This window comes from Bison bison, unplaced genomic scaffold (assembly GCF_000754665.1).
Source record: "Bison bison bison isolate TAMUID 2011002044 unplaced genomic scaffold, Bison_UMD1.0 scf7180017864180, whole genome shotgun sequence".
Lineage (NCBI taxonomy): Eukaryota > Metazoa > Chordata > Mammalia > Artiodactyla > Bovidae > Bison > Bison bison.
Window position 1 is genome coordinate 1,070,476 of NW_011494752.1, and position 11,974 is coordinate 1,082,449.

Here is an 11,974-nt window from a genome sequence, read left to right on the forward strand (position 1 = left end):
GGCCAAAGTACTGGAGTTTCAGCTTTAGCATCATTCCTTCCAAAGAAATCCCAGGGCTGATCTCCTTCAGAATGGACTGGTTGGATCTCCTTGCAGTCCAAGGGACTCTCAAGAGTCTTCTCCAACACCACAGTTCAAAAGCATCAGTTCTTCGGCTCTCAGCCTTCTTCACAGTCCAACTCTTGCATCCATACATGACCACTGGAAAAACCATAGCCTTGACTAGATGGACCTTTGTTGGCAAAGTAATGTCTCTGCTTTTGGATATGCTATCTAGGTTGGTCATAACTTTCCTTCCAAGGAGTAAGTGTCTTTTAATTTCATGGCTGCAATCACCATCTGCAGTGATTTTGGAGCCCCCAAAAATAAAGTCTGACAGACACTGTTTCCCCATCTATTTCCCATGAAGTGATGGGATGAGATGCCATGATCTTTGTTTTCTGAATGTTGAGCTTTAAGCCAACTTTTTTACTCTTCTCTTTCACTTTCATCAAGAGGCTCTTTAGTTCCTCTTCACTTTCTGTCATAAGGGTGGTGTCATCTGCATGTCTGAGGTTATTGATATTTCTCCTGGCAATCTTGATTCCAGCTTGTGCTTCTTCCAGCCCAGCGTTTCTCATGATGTACTCTGCATATAAGTTAAATAAGCAGGGTGACAATATACAACCTTGATGTACTCCTTTTCCTATTTGGAACCAGTCTGTTGTTCCATGTCCAGTTCTAACTGTTGCTTCCTGACCTGCATATAGGTTTCTCAAGAGGCAGGTCAGGTGGTCTGGTATTCCCATCTCTTGAAGAATTTTCCACAGTTTATCGTGATCCACACAAAGGCTTTGGCATAGTCAATAAGGCAGAAATAGATGTTTTTCTGGAACTCTCTTGCTTTTTGCATGATCCAGCGGATGTTGGCAATTTGATCTCTGGTTCCTCTGCCTTTTAGGTTAGGTGTATTAAATGCATTCTTAAATTATGATGGGTTTATTGGGAGGTAACCCCCTTATAGGTTGAGGAAGATCTGGAGTGTGTAGGTTTTGCATCTGGCTTCTTCCATGCTGTTGTGTGTAGCTGTGGTTTGTCCTTTTTCATTGCCGTGTAGTATTCCACTGACCACCAACTCTTTTCACTATTCTCCTGTTGATGAATATTTGGACAGTTTCCAGTTTCTGCTGCTAGGAATAGTGCTCTATGAATATTACAGTACATCTTTTTGGTGACTTCCACTTATCTAACAGTTAGCTAATAACTGTAGATTATCAGGACTGGGTGGTCTCTCTGAGACCACTGGGCCCAACTTTATGATTTCATGTAGGAAAGCTGAGGCCCAAAGAGTCCCAAGTCTGCCCAGTGATTTGGTGAGGAGTCTGGAATTCAGTGCTGGTCATCCCTACACCAGGGGCCCTCCACTCAGCCATGCTACCGCCAGAATGTCTGTGCTTAAAATCATGGTCTCGAGGGACCTCCCTGGCAGTCTAGTTGTTAAGACTTCAAGCTTCCACTGTAGGAGTGGGGGAACTAAGATCCAACATGCCTCATGCAGCCAAAAGTTGGAAAAAATAAATAAATAATTTTTTTTAAAGTTATGGTCTCAAGAATCATCTTGGAGCTTGCCCTCTTACCTGAGGCCTTCCATTTCCCCAGCAGTTCCTGCGGCCCCTCCTCCTGGTCCCGAAATCCAGTCACCCCGGAGTCCAGAACCCACGCCCAGGGAGCCAGTCCCCTCAGACCTCTTCGATGCTGCCTCCTCTTCCTCCTCTTCATCTTGCCCACCCTGCTCCCCAGAACCTGGGCCAGAGGCCCCAGAGCCTGAACCGGCAGCAGTTGCTATGGGAAGCGGTGTGAGTGGGGAAGGCAGGAGCGAGAAGGGGCGTCTCTACTGCCCCACATGTAAGGTGACCGTGAATTCTGCCTCCCAGCTTCAGGCTCACAACACAGGTCAGTGCGCCCGGCCAGCTTGAGTCCGGGGAGGAGGTGCCCCTCACCAGATGCAGGCAGGCTGTCGCTTCTGGGTGGCCCCTGTGATTGAGGGCTGGGTGACAGAGGTGCTGTGCCCAGCTGTGAGTGGGCAGGCATTTGGGGTCCTCCAGCTAATGCTTGGGGAGAGAGGATTGGGAAAAGACATCCGAGGCAACAAGATCTGAAGGGTCGCACAGAAGACGGGAGACACCCTCTCCATCTCTCCTTGGGTCAGACCTGGGGGACGGGGTTGGGATGAGAGTCAAAGGCTGACCATTTACTCTGCAAGGAAGCTTCCTTGAGACATGAAACGAAAGCAGCTGGGAGGATCTTTGGGGCTTTCCAGGTGGCACTAATGATAGAGAAACCCCTGCCAATGCAGGAGACATAAGAGATGTGGGTTTAATGCTTGAGATGCTGGGAGATCCCCTGGAGAAGGACGTGGCAACCCACTCTAGTATTCTTGCCTGGAGAATCCCACAGACAGAAGAGCCTGGCGGGCTACAGTCCATGGGGTTGCAAAGAGTTGAACACGACTGAAGCAACTTAGCACGCATGGGAGGACCTTTCAGAGGGAAAGAGAAACTTCACGTGGCTGGGGGAGCTGTCGGTGTGGAGCAGCCTGGAGGCTTCAAGGGACAGCCAGGCTGACCTGGCTTGGAGGGGGTCTCCGTAGCCCTGCCACCCCTCTCTGGTGCTGACAAGCTGTCTCCTTTCCTTCCGCCAGGAGCCAAGCACCGGTGGATGGCGGAAGGTCAGCGGGGCGCTCCCCGCAGGGGCCGGGGCCGCACGGTGCCCCGGGGAGGAGCTGGACACAAGGCCAAGAGAGTGACAGGGGGCCGGGGGGGCCGGCAGGGGCCCAGCCCCCCGTTCCACTGTGCTCTCTGTCAGCTCCAAGTCAACTCAGAGACCCAACTCAAGCAGGTGGGGCAAGTGAGGCTGGGATTGGGGGTGGAGCAGAGGTGAGGGGCTGGGCCCCATGCCAGGCGGGCAGGAGAGAGCCTTCAGGGAGAAGGTGGGTGGAGCAGAACAGGGTGCAGGTGGGGAAAGAGGTGTGACACTCAAGGGATGGTGAGCTCCTGGAAGGCAAAGGCCAATTCTTGCCTCCCCTTCCCAGGGCTGCTCCAGGGCCAAGTGGACTAGGTGTGTGAACTGTGGGTAGCAGAAGGGTGAGCTAGCCAAGCATGAGAGGGTGGTTTTGGGGTCCCTGGGTTCCTCGTCTTGTTCCCAGTCTGTCTGTCTGTCCACTAGCACCTGAGCAGCAGGAGGCACAAAGACCGCCTGGCTGGGAAGCCCCCCAAGCCCTCCAGCCAGCACAGCAAGCTGCAGAAGCATGCAGCACTGGCTGTGAGTCTCCTCAAGGTATCGGTACAGGTCCGGAAGGGAGGGCAGGCTAGGAGGTGGGAGGCGAGGCAGGAAGGAAGCCTCCCCACCCCATTTCATGGCAGCCTGGGCAGGGAAAGAACTGGGGTTGGGTTTTTGGTTGTCTTGGGATCTGCCCAGAAAAGTTTCCGGGGAGGTGGGCCCGGGAAAGTCATCTCAGGGACAAGCGCAAGGGGTGGGCGAGCATCTCCTGGAGACTGTGTCCACCCCCCACTCCCCATAGCCTCCCCCCTTGGCCCATCCCAAGAGTCTCCTCCCTCTGGACAGGACGACAGGTGGTGGAGAAAGCCCTGTGGAATGAATGTGTGGGGGTGGGAAGGGAGGAGGATTTAGGTTTGGAATCCTGAAAGTCACGTTTTTCCTGCAGCAAAAGGTCTAGGGATGGGGCCAAGGGAGGGGAGCGGATTTTCCTGGGGTCAGAGACTGTGTCCATCCCTCTTTTCTTTGCAGTCTAAACTGGCCTTGCAGAAGCAACTCACCAAGACCCTGGCAGCCCGCTTCCTGCCCAGCCCGCTCCCCACTGCGGCGGCAGCCATCTGTGCCCTGCCAGGGCCCCTGGCCCTCCGGCCTGCCCCCACAGCGGCCACCACCCTCTTCCCAGCTCCAATCCTGGGTCCAGCTCTGTTTCGCACCCCAGCGGGAGCCGTTCGCCCTGCCACGGGACCCATCGTTTTTGCCCCCTATTAGCCCTCCCGGGAAGCCCAGGGCTGACTTCCCAGCAGTCGCCCCTGCCCGCCACCGGCCCTGACCCCTCTCCCTGAGATGCCTCAGTTCCCTCCATCCCTCAGGAGAAGGCCTTTTACAGCCTTGGGGTCCTGCCCAATCTAGGAAGAGCTGGGCTAACGCTAAGAGCTGCTGCCCAGCCCTCAGTCTGCACTGGGGGCTCAAATAATGCCACCCTGGCCCACGGACCATCCATCCGCACCCTCCCTGCCTCTGGTGTCTAGGGCTAGTCCTGGGCTCCCCTCCATTTCCCATCCTTACGGGGAGCAAGCCGAAAAATCCAAAGATCTATGCAATAATCCTAGCCCCAGCCCCATGGTGCTCTCATCCCCGCAACTCAAGACCTATAGCCATGTGGCCAGAGGCCCAAGGAATCTGACTTTCTCCTAGCCTGAGGACAAGACTGTGACCTCTCTTCCCGTGCCCTGCAGGGGGTGGGGTGAGGGGGGTCTTCCCCATTCACTGGATTCCCCAGAGAATCACTGGCGATGATGGAGGGGGTCTCCAGTGGGAGTGGGTTCAAGGCCGCCTGGACAAGGGTGTGGTGGACGGTGGAGAGAGGGAGCGGCACCAAGTGGGGCAAAGCCAAGGGGCGGCTGGGGCCGCAAGCCTCAGGGGTTTTCACCTGCTGACAGGATGGGGTGAGGTGATGGTGACGTTCTGGCTGGGCCGTCTGTAACAGAGGAAATGACCAGTCCCACACACGTTCTCCCCTCTTAGCCTTTCATTGATTCTTCCTGAACCCCAGCTCTCAAGGGGAAAGAGTGACATTGGGTCTCCCTCAGACTATGGGCCCCCCCGACACCAAATCCACCCCCCAGGGCTCCCCTCCAGTTCCTCACTTCAAACTGGCCCCCACACTCACTTCAGCTTTCTCCCCAGACCAGCAGCCCAAGCCCCCCTCGCTGTGTTGGGATCCACTCTCAAGACCCACTTTCGTGCTGTCAAGATGACTGCCACCACCCTGCTCCCACCCCAGCACTGCCACCCACCACCCCACGATATGGGACTTCGCCAGTATCCGCCTGTTATTTTTTAAAAAAGCTATTTCCAATGGGGGAACAAGAAAAAAGGGGGAGGGGAGGAAAACTTTTTGATAACAGTTGTGGTTTTATTGTGTCCAACACATCAATAAATGAATTTAAGCTCAAGCCTGTATACACCCTAAAACTCGACTCGCCCAGCTGGGCCGCCTGCCCCTGCTCGCCTCTCCCGTCCTGGGGAGAAGGGGCGTGTATTGGAGGTCATCTGGCTGTAGTGTTTCACCTGTGCTAGGTGTGTGCATCAGAAGCAGGTGAGCACGGGAGGCTGCAGGTTATAAGCTCACCTGAAGAGCGTGCTGGAAGTGTGACCACCCTTCTGAGCCCCCGACAGGCCTGGCAGCTCCTGAGAAGCTGCTCCTGCCTGGCCTTGTTTTGCTCAGGCATCTGAGGTAAGAAGGGAGCGCTAGAGGAGCACCTTGCCCAGCCTCCACCGGGGCAGCAGGCATATAAACACAGGAAATTGATAAATAGAAGTCCAGCGATCAGCTGAAAACCACCACAGGAACGGGAAAGACCGGTCCCCAGGCCCGGGAGGTCCGCTGATTGGGCGCTGGGCGGCCGCTCTGGCAACTAGAGCGAGTAGTGCGCTCCTGCCCCCTGGTGGTCGGGGGGAGCAGTGTCCCAGCCTGCGGGGCTGTGGGCATAGCACCTTGAAAAGGGAGAAGCTGAGGGGACAGTCGCAGTTGCGGGCAGTATCCAACCACAGGGCTAGAGAGCATAGAATCGAGATCATCTTACAGATGAGAAAAGCGGAGCCCCGAGAGGGGAAGGGCCTTGCAGGCCCACAAAGCCAGCTGCTGACTCCCAGCCCAGCTGCATTTCATTCCACCTCACCCAGTGACATGCTCCCTGAGCAGGAAGAGGAAGCTGGGGGAAGAGTTACAACAGAAAAGGACACTCCCAGGAGGCTAGCTTCTTCTAGCCAAGGAGAGGACAGGGGAGAGGTTGGGCTGTTGGATGAGGGGTGCCCAGAACACCAGCACACACACATGTGCACATCCACACACAGATGCCTGGACACCCTTTCTCTAGAGTCCAGGCTGGTGCCATGAGAGAGAGAGAGACAATGTATGTGTGTGTGTGTGTGACCCAAACACCAGCATGCACACGTGCACATCTACACACAGATACGTGGATGCCCTTACTCTAGAGTCCAGGCTGGTACCATAAGTGTGTGTGTGTGTGTGTGACCCAAACACCAGCACATACACATGCACATCTACACACAGATACGTGGACACCCTTTCTCTAGAGTCCAGGCTGGTGCCATAAGTGTGTGTGTGTGTGTGTGTGACCCAAACACCAGCACACACACACACGTGCACATCTACACACAGATACGTGGACACCCTTTCTGTAGAGTCCAGGCTGATGCCGTGTGGGTGTGGGTGTGTGTATGTAGAGGCTTCCTGAACAGGGGGTGTGTGCGCGTAAGAGAGGAGAATAGACACTCGCAGGAAACCAGGAAGCGGGAGGTCCCTGTGATGGGAAGCAGACCCTAGATGCGGCGCTTCTGCATAGAGCTCTGCTTCCTCTCCTGGCAGGTAAAAGTACAATGACCCACAACTACCCCAGTCACCGCAGGGCAGATGTGATGGGGGCTGGGGGGCTGGCGGTGCTAACCTAGACTGTCAGCAATTCCCAGAGCTGGGAGGGAGCAAAAGCGACCTGAGCCTGGGACAGCCCAGCTGCCTGGCCTAGTGGTGAGCTCCCCACCTTGACTGGGAAGCAAAGCTCACCTAAACCCCCCGTTCCCCCCAAACCATCTTCCAGGGCTGGGAAGGCACCACTTCAGCCATCCAAGGAGCCGCTGCCCTTGTTCTTGCGGCTGAGGGGGAAGGCAGACTTGCTCTGGGGCTGGGTCATCTTGCTGGCCAGGTAGACGAAGGGCTCCAGCAGTGACCGGCGGTCGGCCACTGACACCTCCCACAGCTTCACCTTCTCCGACTTGGCCCAGTGCTGAGCCACGTCCGGGTCTACACGCCGCTGCTCCTGCAGGTCACACTTGTTGCCGAGGACCACAATGGTGACCTGTGGAAGAGGAACACAGGAGAGGCCTGTGGCTGCAGCATGGACCTTGGGGGCAGGGATGAGGGCCAGTGACCACGTCGGGCTTGTCATGGAACTCCCAGAGCAGATGGAAGCCAGAACTTGAACAGAGGAAGGAGAGGAAAAAGCAACCACTTCCACCTCGCAGTCTTAGGGGAGGGGAAGAAGTCTCAACAGCTGAGGTCTCATCTCTTCCTATGTTAAAACTGTGGGCGGGGCCTCCATCTGGCACCCCCTCCAGGAGTTCTGTTACAAGCCCTGTGTCATTCATGCCTGATCATTACTGGGAGCCAGTTAGTTGCTGGCTAAGTTAACTGGTGAGGAAGCACTCCCAGAATGCCTGATTGAGAACAAAAGGGCCTTCACAGCTGAGCACACAACTACTATTAAAAAAGCCTAGTGAAGACATCATGTATTAGGTCAGGGATCTCCTAAACTCGAGTAGCCTCTCTGGTTGAGCTGTCTCAACATGTGGGCACCTCCAGTGGTGAAGATACCTGGCAGTGGTCTCCATCCCCGCCCTCCAGTTTCAAACCTAGCTCCTGGCAAATGAGGGAAAAACAGAGCCGTTCCGGGCCTCCGAAAGCCAGCCCAGGGCCCACTGTCTCTCACCACTGGGGTTCCCCTACACACCTCCTTCTTGTCCTTGGATTTGTCAATCTCCTTCTTGAGCAGCTCCACACGCTGAAAGGACTCCCGGCTGTCCGTGCTGTAGACCAGGACATAGCCATCAGTGCAGGAGAAGCAGTGCCGGGGCAACTCGGCCCCATCTCGGAGCCCCCGGGTGTCGTAGAAACGCACCTGCTCCCGGACCCCCCGGTCAGTCTCAATGGAGCCCACATAGATGTCCTCCTGCGTCTCAATCATCTCAGAACCTGGGACAAAACGAGGAGGAAAAACTTGTCTCTGGGCTTTCTTGGTGGCTCAGTGGTCAAGAATCCACCTGCCAATGCAGGAGATTTGGGTTCGATCCCTGACCTGGGAAGAGCCCACGGGCCTTGGAGCAACCATGCCCCTGTGCCACAATTACTGAGTCTGTGCTCTAGAGCCCAGGAACCACAACTCCTGAAGTCCATGTGCCCTGGCACCTGTGCTCCATAACAAGAGAAGCCACTGCAATGACAAGCCCATGCACTGCAACTAGAGAGCAGCCCTCTCTTGCCTTCGCCACAACTAGAGAAAACCTGTGCAGCAACGAAGACTCAGCACAGATTAGAAAAACAACAACAACCTTGTTTCTAGGGAGAAAAGAGATTGGGAACCTGTGTGACTGAGGATATCCTAACAGGCCAACCAGATAGGGGGAGAAAGGAATGTCAGGGCTGAGGATCGGGGTCAGACTTCAAATCTGGCTGGACTGGAAGATTTGCGGAACAGAGTTAATCTTATGCTGATACCATGCTAAGCACAGCGTGACTTGCAAGCTTTTCCTTCCTATCCTTCTCTGATATTGGGTTTCCTCTTTCCAGATTTCTTCTGTGTGGCAGGGTTGGGATCTTTCAGATCCTAGGAGCACCACCAGGAGCAACTTTTAGCCTCTTCGTGTTGTAATCAAATCTTCTCTTCATACTTCCACTTCCTCCACCACAGCCCATCCCCAACAACTCACCCACCACATGGTTTCCGTACAGAAGCTGCTCCAGGATTGAAGTCTTGCCCACAGAAGCCTGGCCACACACGACCACCTTGCAGCTCTTCCCCATGCTTAGCTTTCAACCCTGAAGAATGGAAACACACTGGGTGAGGCAGGATCAGAACAGGGCCTTCCCTTAATCGAGGGCCCAAGTTCCGAACCAAACGCACAGCTGTGAGGAGTCGGCACTGTCCACCACCCTCGGCAGGGTGTACTATGTCCGCTATAGTGTCTCTGACGTGTCTGTGTCTGCTACTGGACAGTGAGCTGTCTTGTACTCATCTTATCCCCGGTACGTGGTCAATAAGTGGCACAGAGCAAGTGCTCAGTAAATGTTGCCACAAAGCGGGAAGAGTAGCTGGCTTAAAGGAACCACTATCCAGGATCTTTTCTGTGCACAGAATGTATAGGATGTAGAGGACCAGTTGCTGAAGGGAGCTCCATGATCCCGTAAAGAAATAACCAGAGATATTATTTTGTGTGGATCTATCTTACATCACTCTTCTTGGGGAGTGAACAATTAAGAAGAACATTCTGCTTTCCAGAAAGGCTTATCTGGACAATCCGTTCCCTCTAATTCCCAGTCAAGGCCATGGCTAGGATGAAGAACATCAGACAAGAAACAAAAGAGGGAAGGAATCTAAGAAAACAATACTTTGTAAAGGAGTATACTTTGCTGCCCTTAGACATACCCAGATAAGGCTTAGACGCAGAAATCTCAAGACACTCCAAGAGATCTCAAGGCACCCCAAACACAGGTTTCCCAGAAGTCCTAGACAAAGATTCCCCCAGAGAGGAGAGACAGAGATAACTTCCCAAAGGGTTCTCACACAGAAACTTCTCCAGAGGTAACTCCCAGTACAGATCCCCACTTACCGCGAGCCCCGCAATTAAGGGGTACCCCAAGAGAGACTGCCACACGAGCCTCCTGGCACATTCTCCCCACCAGGGGGCTCCCAGAAGGAATCAGAATCCTGCCACCTTAAAGCGTCCCAAAAGCCGTGGTCGACCGCGGCCTCCCAGTCCCGTACCTCCTAGGGCCCTCGCAGCAGCACAGCCGGGCCCCTCCAGGCTCCCGGGGATCAGGGGTGGGGCAGCACCACGGCAAACACTATGATCTTGCTCTGCGTCGATCCAGGCTCCGTCTGGTCCCGCCCCCGCAGCTTCCATCCGGCAAGACCAATTCCGGCGGCGGAGAGCGGGCGCCGGCGGCACAGCGCCCTCAGAGGCCGGCGGGGAAATGACGGTCTGAACCTCGGCTAGGTGGTCGCCAGGGCACAGGTTATACGCTGGCGGGACGCGCCGGGTGCTGTTCTGGTGTCTCAGATGCCCAGATGTTCTTTTTCTAAAGGCTACTACAGTAACACTTCGTTTATTCAGTCGTTTATTCATCCGATGTCTTCTGAGCGCATACTGTGTGCCACTTAACAGGACTACGTGCTGAGAAAAGGCTGGCGAATTAGACCTGGTTGCGGCCCATTAGAATGTCACCATCCAGAGGAGCTAGACATCTAACCCAATAACAGTCTAGCATGTAAGATCTATTACAGAGGTGCCGTGGGAGCACAGCCAAGGGGTGTTTAACTTGGGGACAGTGGGCATCACGTTATCCATGGAATCTTCCTGGAGGAGGTCAGGTCTGTGTTGAGGTTTGAAGCGGGTGGAAGGAAAGGGTGAAGAAAATATGGCAACATCCATGGCATTTACTGGAACTACACGTATTTGGGTTCAGTATTGATAGTAGAAAGGAGCCAAACAATCTAAGACCTGTGTGTTTGGCCAAAGAGTTCAAACCCTATCCTACTCTATTCTAACAGCAGTGGAAAGCCATTGATAGGATTTATGCCAGTGAAGTGACATGATCAGTTTTTGCTTTTAAGCAGTTCACTCTGGTAAAGAGTGAAGATTGGAGAGAGGTGAGACTTGGGGTTAGTTAGGAGAGTAGGGTAGTATTCCAAGATTTCCAAAAAATGATAAGAATCTGAATTGGGGTGGAAAGGAGGTAGATTTGAGAGACATTTGACGAGAGAATCAACAAGACTTGGTGATAAATTGGGAGTTTTTTTATATTGGAGTATAGTCAATACTTTGGCCACCTCATGCAGAGAATTGACTCATTGGAAAAGACCCTGATTTTGGGAGGGATTGGGGGCAGGAGGAGAAGGAGACGACAGATGAGATGGCTGGATGGCATCACCAACTCGATGGGCATGAGTTTAAGTGAACTCCGGGAGTTGGTGATGTACAGGGAGGCCTGATGTGCTGCGATTCATGGAGTCGCAAAGAGTCGGACACGACTGAGCAACTGAACTGAACTGATAGTCAATTAACAAATGTTTTGATAGTCTCGGGTACACAGCAAAGTGACACAGCCATATATATGCATGTATCCATTCTCTAAATTGAGAGTTTAAGATGCAGAGAACACAAAGTAGGAAGGTGGTTAAGGACAGGTGGGCCTCCTGCACTAGACTGTAGACCATAAGCCATTGACAAGCAGGGCCCGAGTCTGTGCCTTTCCAACCTAGCTTTGGAGAGAGTTGAATGACTGGCTGGAGGAATGATGTGTCTCTTCCAACCCCGGTGGAGCCTCTCCCATCCTCCACTACCCAGCAACAGGTGTGGTTTAGCTCCCTCAGCACTGTGTTAGGCAGGCACTGTGCAAGCAGCTCGTGGACAACAGCAGTGACTTTTACTGGCGAAGGGGGATAAATTCTTAAATTACCTTGACCCCTTCTTTGGTAACCGTTAACTTTAATATTTTAACTTCAACCTCCCCGCCCCTCAGTTTAACGTCAGGAAACCCCAATTTAAGTCAGCTCCACAAAAATTATTGGTCTGGGTGAAGCGCTATGAAAATTAAGCTGTGTCCTTGCCCTGTCTGAGTTCCCAATCCAGATTGCATTCGGCAAAACAAGCGTGCTGAGCAGGGAGTTTATATGAGGGCTGAGAGCACTGGGGACACTGTGGAACAGGGACCTCACCCTGCGAACTGCCTTATAAACTCCAGGGCAGGGTCTGGGGCTCTGTGCCACCCTCCCTAGGCTTAATGCTGAGATGGCACTCCCAGGCGGCTGACATGAAAGCAGCCTCATAAAAGAGTCAGCGTCATTAGGGTGATGAACCAGTTGGTACTTGGAGATCCAGAGGGGATGAAAGGCGCGGTGCGAAGACGCCCTGCGTTCCCCAG

The 11,974-nt window shown here is 53.8% G+C and overlaps 2 protein-coding genes across 2 annotated transcripts in view; one reads left to right on the forward strand and one right to left on the reverse strand.

Moving 5' to 3' along the window:
* ZNF385C (zinc finger protein 385C) overlaps positions 1-5,210 on the forward strand; it is an 11,911-nt gene extending 6,701 nt beyond the window's left edge. The window contains exons 5-8 of the mRNA XM_010843109.1: positions 1,642-1,932; positions 2,681-2,877; positions 3,205-3,315; positions 3,787-5,210. Coding sequence (XP_010841411.1) covers positions 1,642-1,932; positions 2,681-2,877; positions 3,205-3,315; positions 3,787-4,023 — 836 coding nt within the window. The 3' untranslated portion in view covers positions 4,024-5,210. The remainder of the gene's footprint in view (positions 1-1,641; positions 1,933-2,680; positions 2,878-3,204; positions 3,316-3,786) is intronic.
* NKIRAS2 (NFKB inhibitor interacting Ras-like 2) lies at positions 5,150-9,946 on the reverse strand. Its single transcript, XM_010842527.1, has 4 exons — positions 9,816-9,946; positions 8,761-8,869; positions 7,785-8,026; positions 5,150-7,133 (listed from the first exon to the last, which is right to left on the reverse strand). Exons 2-4 carry the CDS (start codon positions 8,852-8,854, stop codon positions 6,894-6,896), a joined length of 576 nt encoding a protein of 191 aa, XP_010840829.1. The 5' UTR covers positions 8,855-8,869; positions 9,816-9,946; the 3' UTR covers positions 5,150-6,893.
* Between the last annotated feature and the right edge of the window lie 2,028 nt (positions 9,947-11,974).

What these genes read in the sequence shown, in the direction of transcription:
- NKIRAS2 (XM_010842527.1), bottom strand. Translation starts at nt 8,854, where the DNA reads ATGGGGAAGAGCTGCAAGGTGGTCGTGTGTGGCCAGGCTTCTGTGGGC. An exon ending in GTACGGAAACCATGTGGTGG is followed by an intron (nt 8,027 to 8,760) that starts GTGAGTTGTTGG and finishes GTTTTGTCCCAG; the next exon opens with GTTCTGAGATGATTGAGACG. An exon ending in AATCCAAGGACAAGAAGGAG is followed by an intron (nt 7,134 to 7,784) that starts GTGTGTAGGGGA and finishes CCTCTTCCACAG; the next exon opens with GTCACCATTGTGGTCCTCGG.